General features: G+C 38.7%; 1 protein-coding gene across 2 annotated transcripts in view; it reads right to left on the bottom strand.

Moving 5' to 3' along the window:
• Positions 1–8,986: 8,986 nt before the first annotated feature.
• GPCPD1 (glycerophosphocholine phosphodiesterase 1) overlaps positions 8,987–22,666 on the bottom strand; it is a 48,795-nt gene continuing 35,115 nt past the window's right edge. Inside the window, exons 15-21 of one of the 2 annotated variants that reach the window (XM_078444246.2) lie at positions 22,529–22,590; positions 20,766–20,831; positions 19,107–19,243; positions 18,464–18,599; positions 17,875–18,035; positions 13,635–13,706; positions 12,324–12,434 (exon numbers count right to left, since the gene is read on the bottom strand). In XM_078444246.2, the coding sequence (XP_078300372.1) occupies positions 13,682–13,706; positions 17,875–18,035; positions 18,464–18,599; positions 19,107–19,243; positions 20,766–20,831; positions 22,529–22,590 (587 nt within the window). In that variant the 3' untranslated portion in view covers positions 12,324–12,434; positions 13,635–13,681. Of the gene's footprint in view, positions 12,435–13,634; positions 13,707–17,874; positions 18,036–18,463; positions 18,600–19,106; positions 19,244–20,765; positions 20,832–22,528; positions 22,591–22,666 lie in introns of both variants that reach the window. The other variant, XM_060612762.3, reaches the window with a different exon arrangement.

Raw genomic sequence — 22,666 nt, 5'->3', positions numbered from 1 at the left:
ATCTTTATTCTATATTCCAGTTCTCAGATTCTTCCCTCTGTCCTCTCTATTCTGCTGTTGAGTTTTTAAATTTGTTTATATTCATAGTTCTAAAATGTGTATGCAGTTCTTCTTTGCTAAGAGTATTTTTCATTGGTTTCGGGCGTGTTTCTAATTGCTTGTCAAAGTATTCCTGTGATGGGGTACTCTAAAATCATTCACAGATAACTCTAGTGTCTGTGTCACCTCAGTGCTGACAATCGTCTTTTCTCACGTGGTTTGAGATCTTCCTAGTGCTTGCTATGGTAGGTGGACATTTTTAGCAGTATGTTACAAGACTCTGGACCTTATTTACATCCTGTATTTTAACAGGCCTCTTCTGCCCCTGCACTGCTTCATTACTGCCAGGGAGAAGGTTCCTGTCGGCCCCTGGAGACTGGAAGGGCTGGGAGTTCAGGCTCCACACTAGACCTCATCTGACACCGCCCACTGGGGACAGGGGTGGGGCGGGGAGGGAGGCACCTTGTTACCACAGGAAGGAGATGAAGTCTGGGCTCCCTGTGTAGTTTCCACGAACACTGTAGCCAGAGCTGCCTCATTACCCGTGTGGTGGTAAAAACCCTGATTCTCCTGGGTCTCTTTTGCCTCCATCCCGGGAGGGAAGGGGAGGGTGCCTCACGACTGCAGGTGAGGGTGGAGTACAGGTTTCCCTCTAGGCTTTCTCTGGCACCGTCCTGTCAGGGATTGGGGGGCGGGGCAGTTTTAGCCTGGCATGGGTGGAATCTAGGCTCTCCACCTGGCCTTTACTGGTTGCAGGGGGAGGATGGGGCTGCAGTCTTTCCCATGGCATTTGATTGGAATAGAGCCGTTATTGCCTAAAAGATTTGTCTTGCTAGGCTCTCCTTTTCCTGGTTTTGTGGCTGTAGAGAGCAAGCTTTGCTGTTGTTTTCTACACTCGGTGTTTCCTCGTTGCCAGCTTCTCCAGTATTCTCTGGGATAGCTGAAGCAAAAAGAAAACCCAGGGAACTCACCACCGTGTTGTTCCTTGAGTCCCAAGGTCCCTAGCCATCTTTCTTCCCTCTGCCTTTCAGTCTTATGTTTGTGTTACATATAATGTTGATGAGGTTTTCAGTTGCACTAGCAGCAGGAATATGGAAAGTCCGTCTCTTCCATTTTTCTGGAAGGAGTCCAATTTTTCATTATATATTAAATCAAAAAATGAAAAAAAAAAGACCTACAATTTTACCAAAAATAAAATGTACTACATGCACAGAAAAAGGACTAGAAGTATACAGTATACGGAATTACAATAATAGTAGTATTTGGGTCATAGACTTGTGGATAATATCTGTGTTTCTTGTTTACTTCTATTTTCCATTTTAAAATAATGAACATGTATCACTTTGGATATAATTGAAAAAAAAATTGTTTTCCTACCATTTGATTTCGACTAGTGTCTTCCCTTCATATGAAAACCCCAGGTTATATTCACTTTTGCTATGTGAGTGTGGGTTCCAAACTACTGAAGCCAAACAGTATTTGGATCTATTTGGACCCTTATTTTAGAATGCTTTTTGAAATTCCCAAATGGAGAATCAATGGAGCCAGAGGGCAGAAAGGCTGGTATCTTGGGCAAAGACCCTCCTTGACTGCCACCACCAGCAAATGACACTGGTAAGTGGGCTGGACAGTTCAGATATGAACAACCCTTACCTCCTTGCCTCCCTGTATGAACACAGTGGATACTCTCGAGAGTCAAAGTATATACTTTGCTACCTTATAGCAATAGGCTGTGGTCTGGGGTCAGTTCTAACAGACTTTCTTGTGAGATCTGGCTTATCTTCCAAGCATGACTAGTGCACCAGGAGGAGCTGGGGTACAAAGAATAATTTTTTTCTTAAGAACAAGCACTTCCAATCGATATACTGAACGTATCACTCCCCCAAATTTCCCCAAGCCTTATTTGTAACCTTTCCTCGCTCCCCACTTCACCCCCATTCCTCTGAATCACTGATTTGCTTAATTACATTAGTTCTTGTATTCTAGAATTTAAATAAATGGGCTTATGTGGCATGAACTCTTTTGTCTTGATGAAAGCATTCTATTCTATGGATATACCACAATTTTTGCATCCATCCGCTTAATAGATACATAGGTTGTTTCCAGTTTGGGGCTGGTACAGATATGGTGCTATGAACGGTCAAGTCTTCATGTGGACACAGGCTTTCATTTCTTGTGGTGAACAATTAGGAGTAGAATGGCTGACTGGTAAGTGTATGTTAACTTTTAAAGAAACCATGAAAATGGCTTAGATATGCCAGAAGAATATCTAGTCATTGTTCATGCTCGTTTTATGGGTCATTTGACATTTTAATGTTCTAGTCCTGACTAGTTCACTAATTAACTGCTACTTGTTCGTGTTTAGCAACTTAAAACAGGAAACCCTTCCTTACTGACAATATGAACTCTGTTCCAATTTTTAAAATATTTTCTTCCTGCTTGTCTTTGGCAGAAAGCAGCCACTTACCATTCTCATCTTCAGACTATTAGTTAACTTTTCTCAGAGGAGACTTCATATATTCAGCTCAGTTCATTTCCTATGGATGTTAACTAAGGGACATTACTATGAAACGATTTCACATGTTATAAAATGTAATCAGTATTTAAATATTACTATATTGCTGAGCCCCTGGCAATCTGAGAAATTTTCAAGAGACTATTATCACCTCTGATTGATGTAGGTGTATTTTGGCTTTTGTTGGTTCTCAGAAATTAAAGTCTCTGAGTCTGTCATGCTACCAAAACAAGAAATTTATTAGGTGAACAAAGATGTCCACGTACCCTACAAACAAGACATTCCTATGGGCCACCACCACATCTGTAACCAGAGGTCCAGGCTCCAGTCATTGAGGACATACCGCACCTTGGTCTCTCCAATTCATAACGCACAAGAGTTCCTGACAGCTCCTTAAGAACTAGAACCAGCCATAGAAAAAACTGGCTTCACAAGGTTTCTGAGGCAGAAGCAGAATCAAATCATTTGGGGGGCAGCGGGCTTCTTCACCCTTGGTGCTGGGTAATGAAATAAATTTCCTGTGTGTGTGTGGGGTCCTGCTTAGTGGATGAAACAGTGCACATATAACACCATGATGGGCATTTAAAAGACAGAAAGCAAGTATATGTGTACCAAGCATTGAGATAAGCCTCTCTGACGTGCCATCAAAGCAACGTCAGAGTGTTCTTTATATCCTGGACTCAGACACACAAGTAACAAGGCAAGCAACTGTGAAGTGAACAGCAGTTAGCTACTCGGGGAATTCAGGGCAGGGGAAAGGGCACTGCCCTGTAGGCTATTCAGAATTCAGAAAACACTTCAGGCCTTTGAGGTGGTCATGCAGGAAGGGAGAAGTGAAATAATAAAATACGGCAAAAGCAAACACCCAGAAGAGAGAACATAAGAGCTTTCTGACAGCGAGGAAAGAAATGTGACAGGAGAGGAGGGCCTGGGCTGAGAATGGCCAGAGAAAAGGCTGGGAGGCAGCAGGGGAAGGAGAGCATCCATGAGGTTGGATAAAGCCACTCTAGCCACATTGTTTTCACGGGAGCAAGACGACACTTGCCTGGTTAACTGAGATATGACCTACCCGTTGTTCATTTATCCCTACACCAAGTCAGAGTAGAACCTACTCGAATTATTTACTGCTTGTTTAATGCCAAGTACATGGAGGGTCTGACGTGTGTGAGGAAAATGCAGGCTGCTGTACTGCAAAGCATAGTATGTAAAAATTATATTTGGGCACTTACATGCTTGTAGGTGCATATACATGTGTAAGGGTACATGGTCTACCAGTCAAGTTTTCCTGGGTGTTAAAGCAACAAAACCTGCCTCTAATATTAGAAGAAAGGAATTCACTAGAGGGATGTAGGTGATCTCACATAACTGAAGGGAAGGCCTTAGCAGAGGTCAGAAGGGGCAAGCGGGAAGATTCTATGGGCTTCGCTGTAGGTACTAGAGTTGCTCTAGAAAGGAAACAGTCTAAGCACTTGTTCTATTCTATGGTTGTTCTGATTAATAGACAATGATGCAGGACAGGGTCCAGTTGGTCTGCCTTTGTTCATGCACCTAGCCCCTTGGCTAAAGGAGAATGCTTTATTTTACAGGTCCCCAAAGACTGTACCCAACAGAGGAGAGAGAACAACCCCCCAAAATACTGCTCTCAGGAGATAGGAGGTGGGTGCTGGGCAGCTAGACACCCATAAACCTCCACCACATACACCACACACACGAACTTTGGTCCCCTCTGGAGAGGAGGAACCTGTATCACAATCCTCTGGGATGGTGGGAATTTTTAGCACCGGATGATGATTTGGTGAGTTTGTGCCAAAACAAAACACAACACCAAACAAATACACAGGAAAAATAGGCAAATCACAAAAAGAGGGGGGAAAAAAGTATAAAATAAAATAGAAAAAACTCCTTGGACAAGAAATCAAAATGATGCTACCAAGAGACTCTGGGATGGAGTACAAATGTCCCCACTCTCCTTTTGGGTAGTAATTACCAGGTGCAATCATATACCTGGATTTACACTGAGGTCCCAGAACTCCTAAGGGAGCCAACCACAAGACCAGGAGAGAAGCTGGAAGCGGGAAAGAAACAAGAGCATGAGCTCGTGCACCAAAACTCCAAACCACACCAGAAAACTCAATGCAAATAAAGATATCCAACAAAATCAGAAAAAGAATTCGTTTCAGAAAGGCCTAAAAAGCATAGGGTAAAACGAAATAGGTTGAGAATGTTTAAAGAGATAAGTGGAAGTTACACTTCTACTAAAAAAAAAAAAAAAAAAAAAAAAAAGAACTGCAAATTATTCAATAAAAATGGGAAGTAATGAAATAAAATCAGATGGACATAAAGAATTGATTAGAAATCCTGGAAATGAAAAATATAGTTTAATATTTAAAAATTCAGTAAGAAGTGTAAATGAGATACAGTGGAAGCAAACAATTGGAATACAACACTGAGGAAATCAACCATCTTACTCACACACGTGCACACACACACACAACCTTTCCACTTACACGTCTGACAGGCATCTTAAGTGTTTTTAGCCAAGGAGCCCTACCTTCAAATCCTACCTTCAAATCACATCTCTATTAGGAGAACCAAAACAGGTCAGAACAGAGTCACTGTGGCTGAAGTGTGGTAGGACTTATCTGTCATTAAATGAGCTAATATCAGGCTAACACTTAGTTACTTTCCTTCTGTTGCCCTCTTCGACAACTGCTTTACAATCTTAAAACATACATTATACCTCAACTAAGTAATAAGCATGTTGAAGACAGAAGCTACTTTATTCTCCTAAGCCCTCAGTCTAGCTAGAAACTAAAACATAAGGTTCACACTTTATACATACTTCCATCATGATAGAAACAATAGCTCCTTGTATAGACTTTTTTTTTTCAAAAAGTAAAATTCTTGTTCCCCTTTGATTAAAACAATGGTTTTCCAGGGTGCCTGGGTGGCTCAGTTAGTTAAGTATCTGATTTTGGCTCAGGTCATGATTGCACAGTTCATGGGTTCGAGTCATGTGTCGGGCTCTGTGCTGACAGCTCAGAGCCTGGAGCCTGCTTCGGATTCTGTGTCTCCCTCTCTCGCCACTCCCACCCCCAGTTCATGGCTCTCTTCTTCAGAAATAAACATTAAAACATTAAAAACAACAACAGTATTTTTCCAAGGCCAACTCTATTATGTTGTTATAGTATTGAGGGAGGTTCAACCCAAGAAAAGGTACCAAATAAATCTACATTAGGTAAAATTTTGCACACTAAATTTAAGAGTAATTAATGAAAAAAAAAAACAAAAACAAACACTGCTCAATACTAGTAAAGCCTAGTTTAAAAAGTAGATCTTTAGCAATCTAATCAAGGATAACTCACCCCTTCACACCAAAGAAAATATTAAGAAAAAGTGATTGTTTCTTGGAAGACTTCTTGGAAGTATATACAAATACATATATATATATATATATATATATATATATATACACACACATACATATATACACACATACATATATACACGTATGTATGTTTACATACACTTATGATATCCAGTATTTAGTATTATAATGTATATAATGTATAATATATACACACTATACAGCTGGATGTACAAGTAATTTTTTTTTAATCTAGGAAAACTAGCTGATGTGCCCAAAAAATATAAATTTAATAAAAAAAAAAAAAAAAAAGTAGAGAGGGGCACCTGGGTGGCTCAGTTAAGCATCCAACTCTTGGTTTCAGCTCAGGTCATGATCTCATGGTTCCTGGAATCAATCAGGCCCCCATCAGGCTCTCTGCACTGACAGGACAGAGCCTGCTTGGGATTCTCTTTCTCCCTCTCTCTGCCCCTCCTCTGCTCATGCTCTCTCTTAAGATAAATATTTTTTTAAAAAGTAAAAAAAAAAAAAAAAAAAAAAAAAAAAAAGAGAGAACATTAACAGGTTCTAACTAAAGAAGTAACTGCAAGGGTAGGAATACTTCAAAATATGCACATAGTTTTATAGGAGTACTTATCAAAGTGCCAATGAACAGACTATACTAACATTACATAAACTGTTCCAAAGACAGAAAAACCTGAAAAGCTACTCAACTGACTTTATAAGATTATCCTAATGGTCTCCAAAACTAGACAAAAATAGCAAAAGAAAACAAAGTCAATCTCATTAATGAATACAGATAATAAATCCTAAACAAATCAGTCAATACCTGTCAAAAGAACATTAATAAGTGTTACACCAATTATTGAAGGGTAATTCAACATTAGAAAATATATTAGCATCATTCACTCCATTAATATTAACAGATAAAATAAGAACTATGATTGTTTTCTAACTCCTCAAAAACCCACAGAATAAATTCAGCACCTATTCCTTGGGGGTGGGTAGGGGCTGGGGAGAAGGGATCCTTTAGCTAACCTAGAAGAAAAAGAAATTTCCTTAATTTCGTAAGGGTCACCTCTATAACTAGAAACTCCAGCAGCCATCATATTATTTCCCATGACGGTAAAGAAATAAGGACGCCTACAATTGTTATTAGCTACTGAAGTAAGACAAGATAAAGAGAAAGCTGTCATTAAAAAGTAGAAAACGTATTTGATAATATGATCAACTAGAAAATCCCAGTTAAATAACAAAATGTTTTGACTAATCGGATTCAGCAGAGTAGCTACAGATGAGAGCAGTAAACCAAAATTAACTGATTACTGAAGAACATACTTACGGAAAATAGGAATTAAAAACAAATTTATTAAGTTTTTCTAATGTAAGAATAAGCTTTAAAAAGTTTAAAACACCTATGTGAAAAACTAATTTTACTGGAAGATGTAAAAATCTTGAAAAAAATGGAGACACACACTATGTTCTGGATAGACTTCATACTTGTAAAACATTAAATCCTTCCCACATGTTAATCCAGAAAATCAACCCAACACTGATCAAAATCCCAAGGGGACTTTTCTGGCACTTGATAAGGTAATTCTATGCAATTAAAAGAATATGTGCAAGATTTTTTTTTAATTAAAAACAAATGGGCAATTGACCTATCACATACCATAACATAAACTTCCATGATTTTTCTCTTCCTGGTAACGAGAGATTAGTGTAATACTCCTGGATGTCACTTACTAAGACTCGGATCATTGCGGGAGGTACAATGGGAAGTTTTAGCGGAAGGAAGGAGGAAGAGTTTTTTGGAGGCACATGACGTGTGAGGTGCCCATTCAACCTTCAACTAGAGATGTGCACAGACAGCTGGATGTGTGAATCTGAGCTTACAGAAGTCTGGGCTGCAGACACTTGAAGCCATGGGGTGGAACATTTGCTAGACTTTTAGTTATCTTCTGGTGACATTACATAGTTTGGCTTTGCAAGTTTAGTTTCAGAAGTTCACTTATCCTGTCTGCATTTGTTTTCTGAGCAAACAGGTAGACGTATGCTTGGACCAATTTCATACAAGATTAGATAAATTAATCTCTGTACTTCTTTTATTACTCCTGTACTAATACTACTTTCCTCATTATTTTAAAATGCATTTCTCTCATTTCCCTTTAAAATCAGTAAAAAAAAAAAAAAAAAATATCCTCCACACTGTCAGGATAGCTTCTTCATTCTCCCTAAACATACTACAAATACTACCTTGGCCTGAGTTTACAATGATTATGCCCCAAAGTGGCTTCACAACCACCCTGATCTCTACCCCATTCTGCAAGGGCTCGAGAGCTTTGTTTCAACTTAACCTCTTTCTCTCATCTCTAACACATACTTGTACGGTCTTAATCATATGCTCTCTTGCATTTTCAACATTTTGAATCTATTTCTCAAACTATGCAAACCCACTGAGATATTTGAGTAAGTTTCCACTCATGAACACCAAAATAATGCAGTGTTCCTCCTGTGTTTACTTTGCTTCCTACCCCAACACCACACAATCCAAACCGAAAATGCAAAGGAGTCGGCTGTAGCCAAATCTAAATGAACAGGACTCCACTGCCAACCTAGAATACCAAGCCAGTGATAACGTGAAAGACAGAAATGCGGTCCAGCTGTGAAGAGAAAGAGCCAAGGCACAAAACACAATGACACTCCACCGGGACTGAGACAGCCACTCTGCAGGTCACCCAAGTCCTATCCAAGGCCACGTACCCTGCCCTATCAGGCCACCAGCTGCAGGATTTAGGTGTACTCCCCAGGAAGGGGCAGCCGGGCCTGGGGGGGAGACCTGTACCTCATCTTCCACTCAGTCTCATAATTGTCCTCACTTAGCATGAAGTAGAAAATTGGTTTACAATAACCCACCTGAGACCCCAAGCAACTGGGGCAGAGTACACATGCAAACACACATGCACACGCATGCACACGAGCACACACACTCCAGACAACATAGCCAAGCATGCCGTACAAAACCGTATGTATACTGTGAAACAATCTGAGTTAGGAAACTAGGATCGTTGCCACCGCCATTTATTTGTCTAGTTCATGACTAAGTATGGAACACTATAGTAGTGCTAGAAATGCAAAGAGGTCCCTGCCCTTAAGGGGCTTACAATCTTAGGGAAATAGAACAGGCACATAGAGAGACGGTAAGAAAGCACATGCTAACAAACGCCACGAGAATTCAGAAGGCAGCATAGTTCAAGAACACGGGATTAGGAATCACAAAACCCAGTTCTAGTCCCAACCTGGTAAAAAAGTCAGTTCACTTCTCTGGGTTTACTGGCCCAGCTACAAAACGAAGCAGTGAGATTTAGAGGCTGCACGCATTTGTTTGCATCATAATTCCAATCAGAAGCTGAGCAAAGTTTTATGGAAGAGGCAGTACCTGAGCTGGACACTGAAGGAAGACGGAGAAGGCATTTCAGACAAGGAAAGGGGTACTGAGGTAGGCCTGAGGGGGGGGGGGAGGGGTTGGGAGGAGAGGAGACACAAGGAACAATGGCAGTGAGGTAATGAGCGGCTGTGGTAGCCCTGAGGCACTACCGACACAGGAATGAACTGTATTCCTCACATTCACATCCAGTCAGTTACAGTACAGAGTTCCAGAGAGTAGAAAACACCAGAGAACAATGGCGGCATTTTATCAAACATTGCAATTTCCAGAAAATATAAAACGATTTTAACATTATACCTCTACATTGAAAATTGACATCAACAAACTGTTTCCACTGTCAAAATGTAAGCCAAAGTTTACATTCTTAGTAAACATAATTAAATCTCTTAATTCAAAAGGACATTTGATACAAATTATTATCCCAATAATTCCAACATTTTTCTACTATGTTCCATGCACTGTGGAAATAAAAAGCCAAGGTCCCTGCCCTTGAAGAGACTGTAGCCTGGTGAGACAAACCACCATGCCTACCTAGAATGCACGGCATGATCCAGGTATGGACATGGCTATGGAGTAAAAGATGGACTCATCCCTTCTGAACAAGTTTCAGCAAGGACTCAGAGGAGAGGCCGATGGCTCAAGGAGCAAAGAGTCTGGCAGGGCGAAAGTGTCTGTGGGGAGGAGAGGGCTTCCAGGCACAGGGCGCACGGCTACAGACAGGGAATAGTGTAGGAGCATGGCGTGGCCAGGGGAATGGTGGGCACAGTGGGTACAGTGTGGCCAGAGCACTGCACAGGGCAACGGCTAGTGGTATGGAAGCCTGGACTTAGTCCTAGAAAAGTGGGGGAGCTACTGCTTGCTATGCTTTAATTTTCTACTAACCCTGGTTTATAAGGTCAGGAAGGGATGCAAAGGAAGTGAGCAGTGAGGCTCTTTCTGTGTCATAAGCAGTCCTTGCGAGCTCTTTGCAAATTACATTGTTCAGGAACCCCCCCCCCCCCCCCCGCCCCTCCCACCTCTCCTTTCCCTTTACGATCTTGAGTCTTCAACATGGAGCCGCACTGCCCTGGGACTGGAAAGGCACAGGGGAGGAGGGCAAGTGAACAGGACCGAAAACGCACACCTACAGCTAACCGAGTTACCATAAGGTCAACGGTCACTGTACTGTACACAGGTCTGCAGACAAAATGAATTTTTCCAGGAGTTTTCTAAAACTGCCTAATTCACACCAAAGTCACACCAAAGTGTTGGAAAATCTTTCAGTGTGAGAAAAGTATATAGAACACTTGCAGAAGACTGCATTTCCTAAACTCTTTTCCATTAAATATCAGTGTTACAGCACAACACCATACATAGGATTTCAAAGCCTATCTTCACACGATTAAGACTGAACCAAAACTGCATTGTTTGGCTTAAAAAATAAAAAGATACACCATGTAATTCCAAGTCTTAGGTTCTCAGCTAGGATTCTCAGCTAGTACTAAAATGTGTCAATGCATGACTAAACTGCTTAAGTGAAGAACATGCAGTAAAAGGTAGATGCAAGTAGGGCATTACTTCAGGGCAGGAGTCCAATGTCTCGTAGTAAGAGAACCAAGTCTATAAAAGTAATACCTTCCTGAAATTTTGTTTTAAAAGGAGGAAAATAAATCTGTGTATTTTATTCAACATTCATTCTTAAGTTACAGTTAACGCCAAAACAATCAGCCTCTAAGGAAAGAAACCTTAGTATAATCCTAAATACATGCATATACATTTAGAAGGATCGTCTACATTTCCTAAATAAGTTACATGCCTGATATACATTAACCAATAAAAAATACCAATGTGAGAATTCAGGACATTTATTTTTCTGCATGGAGATTTAACTGCTGTACAACACACACACGCACACACAACAAACCCACAGAGCAACGGTGTGTAATAGGTAGTGAGAGACACTTAAAATAAGCATATTTAAAATGCCTACAAACAGGCTTTTTTTTTTTTTTTTTTTTTTTTTTTAGGCAACAAAATATTTTCAGTCCTTGACACCTTCTCACACTCACCTAGCACCACAGATGCAAGGACTTACAGTAAACATGTACAATCTCATGCTTAAAACCTAAAGCATGCATGGAATAGAATTTACACATTACGGCCTACTCTATTAAGTATGCACTACATACTTCTAATATTTTATACATTAAATTACCCTGCAGCATTTTGAAACTTTAACATTTATGCAAAACAACTTTTGAAAGACTTATGAGACAAGTTTTCAAGGATCACCTCCAGGCTGTTTACACAGGCATTGGTTTGGTTAAGTGGGAGAATGGCAGCAGCCTCAAGGTTCATACTGAATGAAAATGGTGTGTGTGCATGTCAATCCATGTAAAAAATACATATATACATAGATGGCACAAAGATTTGTGCAGTTGGAATCACCAGTGCAAATGCATGCATTTGAGGTACTTATTTTTTCCATGGTCAGGTATAATTATGCATAGTCATGTTCCTCAAGTGCTAAATATTTCAGACCTGATCAAATGAAAGTTGTAAGAACTGTAAATATAAGATATTTATATAGTTAATTTCCAAGCACTATGGTTTTAATGGACGTTTAACATTATATGTTTACATATTTAGTTTAAAATGTTTGCCAACCAATAAATTTTCTCATTGTAAAGAGACTGACTGGTAATTATACCTGGCCAAATGATTTAAATAGCATACTTGAAATTCTAGCAAGAATTGTAGTGAAATAGTAAAATACTTCATTATTGCTTCATTGGACTGAGAAACCTAGAAGGCATAGATAAACAATGCTCAGTGATGAAAAGTGAACCCCCACAACAGTGGTGCGTGCCCCAAAAGGGCCTCTGCCCAGTAAAAACTAAGCACTCCCCACGTTATCAATGCCGTTGGCATCCACATGGATATCAGGCTCCCCACACAAAGATGAGGGAACAAAGCGGCTAACAGTGGGACACAAACAGCTCTTAAGCTCTGGCAATTCTTGCTTCAGGCGTTCCAACTGCTCCACTTGGAATATATTTGGCTGTTCAGGCATCCAATCATATATCCTATGATGAAACAAACAACAAACACATAAAATAGTGTAATTTCATGGTTCCCTTAAGACCTGACTTAACCTTTTCAGGAGAATTTGATTACAGAACGCCTGGAACATTCATAGTACAGGAGCACACCCTCCCCCAACTTTTTACAAGATGGAAGTTATCAGCTCTGTTTAAAAATACTTCTCCATCTTTCTAATAATGCGGAATAACAGCATTTCTTTTTGGGCCCGTGATGAAAAAGCCTGATTATAAAGCAACTGAAACAGAAAATGAAATAAATCTGTAGTTTACTGAGTGACTGATTCTTCAGGTATCTTCTCTCCAAGCGAATCAATCGACAAGGCCTTATTTTATGACGGGAAGCTAGGAAGAGGCAGAGCTGGAATCCATACCCAGTTGTGACTTCAAAGCACTGAAGATGTGCACTGAGAACTGTCCTGAAGTTGTGTGGCACAGGCACACGCACTCACAGTTGAGAGCCCAGAAAAAGCCCATGTGACAATGCCAGCACTGCACTGCCCATCAGCAGAGAGAGGACGGCCTCTCAGGCCTAAACGTGAGGGCCGGGCAGCTCACGTGAGGTGCGATGACAGAGGTCGTTGTGGTATCAGAGCAGGAAACAATTTCCAAGAAAATGAGAAGTGACCTCTGGGTCAAGACAGAAGACTGAACTGAAGCATCTATGTTTACTTTCCCTGTATATCCCATTAAAAAGAAAATAAAGGGATTAAAAAAGAATCCATGCATACAGGGAAAAACAGAAACAAAGAGACACAGTAACACAGTTTTGGGAGCTGGGAAATAGATGTGTAAGTAATAACAAAGTATTTCAGTTAGCCGAGCGGAAAAGGCCAAATCACCAAATCACAAGCCAGTAGTGGAAACCATGAGAAGGCAGAGTTAAAAGCAGCACCCGTTTCCCCCTAGAACTAGGGGGAGGGGAGACTAAAACAGGGCAGATGAGGTGAGGGCCTGAGCAGCAGTGAGCATCTCCCTTCCTAACTTCCTGCCATGGAGGCTGCCCCACACCCCTGAGGTTGGTATTTCAAGAATTTAACAGGAAATGTCTTGGAATGGAGGACAAGACAACCAGGTAAGGGTTTGGGCATTTTACAAAAGCCACCAGCACCAGGAGACAGTCCACACATATCACACATGCAAAATTCAGAGACATGCCTTCCCTTCCCCAATCTCGTCCCTTACCTGATTCCCAAGAACCCTGGGAGCCAGATCTGGATCCTCTAGGTAGTTTATATAGATTCTTCTGTGAGGAATCTGGTCAGTCAAAAAGTAAAGTTCTGAATCTACTGACATCAGAAGTATGACCAAACAGGCCACTCACATCATCCCACAGTGAAATCCAAGTGAACACGCCCCATGCACACACTCAGAGCCTCCAACAAGCTTTTTAGATCCCTATTTCTTATCACGAGAAGCAGTCAAGGGTTTCTAAGCAACTTGAGGAAAGCTTCTAACATATAAGATAGTGAGCCAAAGAGAAGAAAATTCCAAACACACACACACACACACACACACACACACAAAGTCCTTGATGCCTTCCTAGAAATAGTTCATTAAGCCAAAACAGAATGTTATATATAGAGGAAAAAAAGCGCATTCAGAGAATAAAGACAGTTCTTAGAAATTAAAGACACAAAAAAGTCAAGAGAATGGGTGGATGATAAGTGGAGCAAAAAGACAAAGATAGAAAATAGAAGAAAAAATAAGAATTAGAAGCCTGGTCCAAGAGTGTGTCTTATGTAAACTAAAGGATTTCTTTTATAAAGGGAAAAAAAAAAAAAAAAAACAAAAAAAACAAAACCCAGAAAATGGGAGAGACAAAAATCAAAGAATAATTTACAAAATTTTCGGCATCTTCAAGGACACGCATCAACAGATTAAATGGGCTGCCATGTGCCCACCACAAGGGATGAAACCAGACCCACAACAAGACCCATCTCTATGAAATTTTACCACACTGGTGACAGAAAGATGACTCTCCAAGCTTCCAGACAGGAAACAAAGAAACCACTCGTGCAGAAACAAGATTCAACATGGTTTCACACTCCTCAACAGTAACACTGAAAACTGTGAAGCTGACGGAGAAATGCTTTTAAAATTCTGAAAGAAAATGGTTTCTAACATGAAAATTTATGCCCAGCCACAATACTTCCAAGCATGCAAGACCACACATTTACTTTCCATGTCTTCCTTTCTTAAGAAGTTACTGAAGGGTGTGTTCCATAAAAATAACCATAAAGCAAAAAATATCTGGGCCACAGGAAATGGAAGCGTAGACACAGGAAGGGTCAGGGAGCAGTCTTCACTCAGGATGATAGGAAGCAAAAGCAAAAGCAAAAGTTTTGCAAAAGCAAAAACTTGGCAATTACCTAAATGTTCTCAAGTAGAATAAGCGGTGGTAGAGACATAGCCACGAATATTACACAGTCACAAAGACGAATAAATTGTAATTATACACGATAAACAGACGGACTTTAAGAACATTGTAACAAGTGGGAAAAAAGTACAAATAAAGTCTAAAGCCATGAGAAACTAAATGATACTATTTAGTGATCGAAATAAGAATTTAAAATTTTTAAAAAGAGAATAATAATTTGATAAAGTTGTATCTGAGAGAGGAGATAAGGGAATTGAATTAGGGAGAGGCAAACGGCAGACTTCAAATCTAATGCTAATATTCTTTAACATGCGTGTCTGTTACTGAATTTATATTTTAATTTCTTAACCATTTGAGCAGGTACAGTAATTATTTTATAAAAATAGGAACATTGCCTAATTACTCTATTTGGCAAGTATTTGCCACATACCAAAATGAGAAACAACCAGTTGAGAAAGGTAAATTAAAGGTCATCTTATCACAACTGCAAAAACTCCAAATATCACCAAATCGAACACAGCTCTTTATATGCCATAACGTATTGCAAAAACATGATTAAATGTAAAATCTACGGTGTGTTAATACCTTTGTAAAAGGAGACTAAATCGGTTTTTGACCCACTAAAACACCTCGTCTTACCAATAATTCTCCCCAATGTAAAATAAATCAAAGGCTCCCAAATCACTAATCATTCAAAAACTTCTCTACAATGTCTAAATTTGATGATTAAAAAAAAAAAATAGTAACATAAGCACATTACATACCAGAAAAAAATAGCTTAAAAAACATCAGGGCACAGGAACTCAGCTAAAAACAATGAAAGGGATAACAGGCACAGGGGACTGCTGGTTTTCACTGTAAATCTTGTATACACATACAAAACACACATACATACTTATATATGTAGTTCTCAGATTAAAATGTTAAAAAAAAAAAAAAGTTCAAGGGTAAACACCAACTCTAACAGATCCTAGCAGGAGCCCCACCCTGAGCTATCTCCTCAATGTCTTTAACATAGTCCTGCCCTGAGTCATGCTATTGCTTCTGCATGAAACTCAAATCCTGTCAAAGCAAACTTAGCCACTCCCAAAAACCAACTCAACACTTCCTCTTTGAAAGCATTCTTATTGGGGCACCTGGGTGGCTCAGTTGGTTAAGCGTCTTGATTTCAGCTCAGGTGGTGATCTCACAGTTCATGAGTTCGAGCCCCAACAGAGTCTGTTTTGGATTCTCTCACTCTCTCAAAATAAATGAATAAACTTTAAAAAAGGTACTCTTATTGATCCTTAGCCAGGAAGAACTCTCTTTCTTGGGGGCTTTTTATCACAAAGTATATTCCTGTTCTCCATTACATGTCACAATTTGGCTCTAAGTAAGGCCCTTCAGATGAAGGGAAGTTATTATACATGGTATGTCTCACAATACATTTCCTTGCCTGAAAATATTTGCAATCATCCCTTCCTTCTCCTCAAAGAAAGAAATATTCTCCAAAATTTTGCTAAAGCCAGCACTTCTTTCAAATGATTAATGTAAACATTTTATCTTCCTTTAATTAGTTGGAAATGTCTCATATAAGTGATGTAAAATTTTTATCTTCATTGAACTAGTTGGAAAGGTCTATTATAAGTGATACAACTATACAGGACAAACAGTAAAGTGAACTAAAATCAAGGAAAGTATTTTTTTTTAACGTTTATTTATTTTTGAGAGACAGCATGAGCAGGGGAGTGGCAGAGAGAGAGAGAGAGGGAGATACAGAATCTGAAGCCAGATCCAGGCTCTGAGCTGTCAGCACAGAGCCCAACGTGGGGCTGGTGATCATGACCTGAGCTGAAGTCGGACACTTAATCGACCGAGCCATCCAGGCGCCCCAAGGAAAGTATTTTTTAAAACAAGCCTGGTAAGAATTTCATCACTTACTCTTTGTACGATGTTGCTCAAGTATTAGTAAGATTGCCCACCCCTCAGTGGACTAAATGACATCCTTTCTAACCCCAAATTTCTTTATATTAAGCAATCTTTTCATCTATCAGATTGGTGGCTCTCAAACTTACATCAGAAACACCTAGGGAGCTTAAAAAAAAAAAAAGAAAAAAAAAGTTCAACAAATATTTGAACCCCTACTGTGTATCACACATTATTCTAATTTTTAGAGATAGAATTGTGAACAAAACAGGCAAAGAGCCTGTCCTCACGGAGCTTGTTTATGTGGGCGTGTTGGGGTGGGGGAGGGGGGAAAAGAGATGGAATCCGCTCACACGGGGCCTTGGAAGGGCCTGTGATTTTACTCTAGGTGACACAGAAAACCGTGCAAGTTATAAGCAGTAATAGGATCTGACTTTAATTAGAACAGGCTCCCTCTGGCTGCTGTGCTAAGAACAGAGAGCAGGGAGGCATGAGTAAAGGCAGTGGCCAGTGAGCAGACAACTTCAATAATCCACGTGAGAAATGAGGTGTCCTTCTCAGTGGAGACTGACTATAGCAAGTGTGGCGAGTGGATACATTCAGGGTAGATTCTGAAGACAGAATCAACAAGATTCTGTCTGACTGGTTTTGGGGTATGAGTTTAAGTACAGTCACGAAAGACTCCAACGATTTGGCCTGAGAAACTGGAAAGACAGAGTTGTCATACTGAAATCAGAAGTCTACAGAAAGAACAGGTGTTGCTAGCTGGATACAAAAGTTTAAGCAGTTAGGGGAAACGTCTGAGATGTAAAGGTTGGAGATATAAAACTTAAGAATAAAGGTATGAAAAGCCACAGAACTGGATGAGACCCCCAAGAAAGCTGGTGGAGAGAGAGAAGCATCTGGGGGAGAGAGCCCCCCAACCAAGACAAGAGTACATCTGGTATGGAGCCCAGTGATCTGAATGTTTAACAAGCTTCCCAAGTGGTTGTGCTATACTCCAAAGTTTGAAAAACTCTACAAATAAATGTTAAACCTCAGGCTGAACTACAGAATTTTAACTAAGTTTAATATTATTTTTAATTTTATAACTATTTTTTTCCTAACAATACATGAAAACTTTTCATGAAAGACAAATACCTATCATAAATTAGACCATTAACTCCAAACTCCTTCAATTTCTTTCTGTTTTCGGGATCATTGGTATCATCACCCCAGCAGAATATGACTAGTCCCTTAGCTTTTGCCTCTTGAATATAGGATGGGTTTCTGAGCAGGTCTTCAGTATGTGCATTTATTCCCTAAAAGAAGAAAAATAATTTACTCATGAGAAAGTAACTTATTAACTGCAAATACTAATTGGTCGTACTCTACATCAGTGTTCTCCAAAGTAGAATGCACAGGGAAAAAACCGTTTGGACTTTTTCTTGCAATTTATGTATCAAAGAAGTCTACAGTCTAGCCATTTTAGATGATTCATAAAATCCACTCAGAAAACTAAACTACAAGAACTTACTTAACCTAGGCCTGGAAGAAAATACTTTAATGTTCATTTAACTGCTTTTTATTTTGAGATCTAATATCCTCATTTTTAAGTAGAGCTATCAGCTTGCTACACATGGGTCAAAACTAACCAATCAGATGTGTAAAATAACACAAAAACTTATTCACTACTGCTCTAAGACATTTCTTAAAAAATTAAAATCTAAAAAATTCAAATGTAACTTACCAGTAGGTTTTCAAACTGTGCAAAGCTCATTGCAATGGGGGTTGTCCTAGATCTGAGGTCCATGAGTTCAGGGTAAATATCTGATTTTCCTTGAGTCAAAAATAATATGGGGTATTTGTTCTGCTTTTGCCGAACCCTAAAGAAGACAATAAGAAAGTACTTTTCATCAGGGAAATAATTCTTATATATCATTTTAGAATTTTAGGAAACTGTGACTATATAAAGAAACCGCCCCCGTCCCCCCCCCACCAAAAGAGCATAATCCCATTACTGAGCTATAATCACCATTAACATGTATTGCATCTTTCAATCAATAAAAGAAAACTTTTTAATTATTCTATAAAAAAGCTAAAATATTTTCAGAAATGGCCAACAAGAAAGCCCTTGAGGGTTTATATTTGGTAAGGAGGATGTTACCTGCCTATAAAATGAACACAGAGTATGAGGTACTAGGACCCTGTGGGTGTGAGGTTTGCTGGAGTAGAGGGTAGTTCTGAAGAGGTGTGAGAATATATAGAACCTAACTGAGAGGACAAGTGAAGGGTGAAGTCTGGGCAACTTCCCAACCTCCAATCACAACCTCTGTCCCTAAATCCCAGCTACGGTTTAAGAGTCTAAGTGAAAAAAATTTAATATTACTCACATAGTGCAAATATCTGCATCGAATGAAGAAAACACTATTCTCCTCTTCCCAGAATTTTCTAAGACAGTTTTTAAAATTATGTCCAAAAACAGATTCATGTCAAAATACGTTGATAAGTTACCATCCCACATTCCATCCTATATGGAAAAATAAACAGAAAAACAAAGGCCATTAAATATCCTAGGATCACAGTGCCAAAAAAAAAAAAAAAATCTTGGGAACATCTAACCCAACTCTTATTTTACATGAGGAAAGCTAAGGCTTGAAAAGATTGAGTGATTTGCCCAAGACCACACAGCTGCTTAGTGATGGTGCAGCTGTCATATTTCAGGTAGAGACACTTATATGCAAAGTGATTATATCATCAATAAACTTTTGCTTTAATAAGTTTAACAGAGTAAAAACCAGAACTCTGGAAATCTGCACCTTACTAACTTTAAAATATTTTTATATAATCTTCATGAACTGTAAGACAAAAGGACTCTACTTCACTTGCTAACTCATTACAAAAAGTCCAGGTAATTATGAATTACTAGTTAAAAATCTCATTCTTTGGCTCTAAGGCATATCAAGTACCCTCAACACGTAATAAAAATAGTCTCTAAATATAGCTAAGATACCAAGAGTCCTGTTGATATTCAAATATTAGGCATTTTATATATTAGTCATTAAAATAACCCTAAGATGGGTGATGGGTATTGAGGAGGGCACCTTTTGGGATGAGCACTGGGTGTTGTATGGAAACCAATTTGACAATAAATTTCATATATTGAAAAAAAATGATAATAAAATAAAATAACCCTAAGAGCTCAGAAAACTAAAAATCACTTATTAAGAAAAATCACTATGTTAACCAGGACCAGCTTATCATTAACAGCTACTTAGAAGGCATGATTTGAGGGCAGTTGTAGATTATTCTGATCAAAACAAATTCTAGGATATTGCTCTGATTGCCCAATCATACCTGAATTAACCGCTTACAGTGCCCTCCCCACCCCAACAACCCTCTTACCATACATCCCAACCATTTACACACATCTCCATCTGATATATTCAATAGTGAATTATTTTCCTCAACTACACTATTCCAAGAAGGCAAGTTTTATTCTGTTTTGCTCAGTACTTGAACCCAGCACCAACAAAATGCTCACCCATAGCAGCTTTTCAATATATAACTGTTGAACAACAGCAAAAAGTCTAAATCTGTGACTGATCTAAAACACACCTGCAGAAAATTTCTTTTCTTGGTTAACTATTACTAGCTACTATTGCCACTTAACAGAAAACTGCTTAGGAAATTACTGAAAATATATGTTTAAATGGAGGATAAGAAAACAAAAACTCATCAGTTATATAAAGTTCTTAGTTTCCACTGTTCATTTTATAAGTATGTCCAGAAACCACCATATTAATATCCACATGAGACATGTTGAAACTGAAATTTATACTACAATACATTCATCACTCCTTTCAAGTACTCACATATAAGGATAAAGTATGCTTTTATTAAAAAGGTCCAACAAGCACTGTGCTTGCCGAAAGAAGCCAGAGTAAGATTTCAGTCTTACCTTTCCACTAAAACAAGGAGAGAGGAACAAATGCATTTGAAGAAATGGGGAGAAAGAGGAAGAAGAATGTGTTACGTCAAGGATTACTTACCCTTTGTTGGCAGATCCATTTTATTTCTATGTTAAACCCTACATCTTCTGGCAAAGACTCTAAAACCTAGAGTTTTGTTTGTTGGAGGTGAATTTTGTTTTGTTTTTGGTGAGATGAATGGTAGAATAAGAGAAGAAAAAAAGGAAAACAGAATTACTACAAAAAGCAACCGATAGTAAAACATATCACTAAGTAAGGATAAAATGTTTTGTGCCTTCGGCATAAACCACTATCTTTTCCCATACCCCGAATTACAACACGGTTGGTGATTAAGTTAAACAAGAGATCAAGCAGCAAAAGCAGTGGTCTATGGCAAGATCTGGGAGGGCAGATACACTACCACTACAAAAGACACATCCTTAACCTAAAGTCCTTTCGCCATCAGGGATCTTGGGTCTGCCCTAACCAGCTGCATGACAAGTACCTGAAACAGTTTGTAAACAATTTCATGTGTGGCTGTTTGACCTTCTTCTCTGGTATCTTTAGCCTTATTTTATTTAATGTACCTATCACACTGTTACCGAGCTAATACAAAATTAGAAAAATAAGGAAAATACTGTATATTCGTGTTAAGACTCCTAAACATCAAAGTTTCTCCTTTAAATTAGGATTGTATTTATTAGCCTTTTTCGGTTTTAAAACATCTGTGATTAAATTACAGCGATGGTGACAGAGTGAATAAATGTGTGTTTAATTTATCTGGTTAAATAAACGTTAAACTGTTAATACACAATTTTTTAATAATTGTATTTAATCACAAGTCTAGGAATCATGTGATTTCTCAGAACCAAATGATTTCAGAATTCTGAACTAGAAGAAATGACGTAACTTAACTGGGCTTCATAAATAACTGAAAAATTACTCCAATCAGGTTTTAAACACACTACAACAATGTCCACTTTAGGAGCTCTCTGGTAGCTTCCTCTGCAGGGTGAATAATCATGATAAACTGAAATGATATATTGTTGCCTAAGATATATCTACTGTACCTGACATCACCAGAAAAAGACAATGGAGAAAAGCAGAAGTTAGGAAATGGAGCCAGTGGGAAAAAAAGCAGACCTAGCATGACCAAGGAGTGCCTGGCATCCATATAGGCTTGCCTGATAATATTAAAGGGATTCCTGTATGAATTGTGTCTAGTTTTTAAATCCTCATGCTAGTATTTATGTTTTTTTCAGGGGAGTTCTCGAAATTTGTGTCTCATTTTATGTAACCAGGGTACTCATTTTCTTTGGTTGGACAATCTCATTTCTCTCCAAACGCTAAGGAACAGTTTGTTTTTTTTTTCAAGTTTTTATTTATTTAAATAATCTCTACACCCAACGTGGGGCTAGAACTCACGACCCCAAGATCAAGAATTGCAGGCTCCTCCAAGTGAGCCAGCCAGATGTCCCAGGAACAGTTTTAAACATTGTAAAAATACTTCTCCCACCATCTCATGTCCCTCTCACCCCTTTTTTCTGTGCCTTCTATTTCTTGTTTATATACAGAAATGTGTGAATTTCCTATTCTTACCAAATTAACCCATTGAGGTGAGCATTTTTATTCATTTGAGCAGGTGAATTATTCTTAAAAAAAAAAAAAAAAAAAAAAGTAGGATAGGTACACAAACCAAAAATGTATCTTCTCTAAAAGGAATCAATAACAAGTTTTTATAAATGTTGTCCTTGACACAGCCTTGTTAGTGCCCAAAATAAATTATTCAAGTTATAACAGAATGAATGAAGTAAGTCTTGTGCTAGTTTTCCTAAGAAACTTACCATCTTAAGAGAAGGAAATGGCTGATTTTCAGAAAAAGAATTTTCTTCCTCAACCACAGATTCTGAAATTTTAAATTATAAAAACTCAGTAGATAAAACACCATTTTATCACTAAGATCTTTTCCTAAACTCTTAGGA

Source organism: Panthera onca, chromosome A3, assembly GCF_046562875.1.
Source record: "Panthera onca isolate mPanOnc1 chromosome A3, mPanOnc1 haplotype 2, whole genome shotgun sequence".
NCBI classification, from domain to species: Eukaryota; Metazoa; Chordata; class Mammalia; order Carnivora; family Felidae; genus Panthera; species Panthera onca.
The sequence above is the reverse complement of the archived record's forward strand: the minus strand, read 5'-3'. Positions and strand labels throughout refer to the sequence as shown.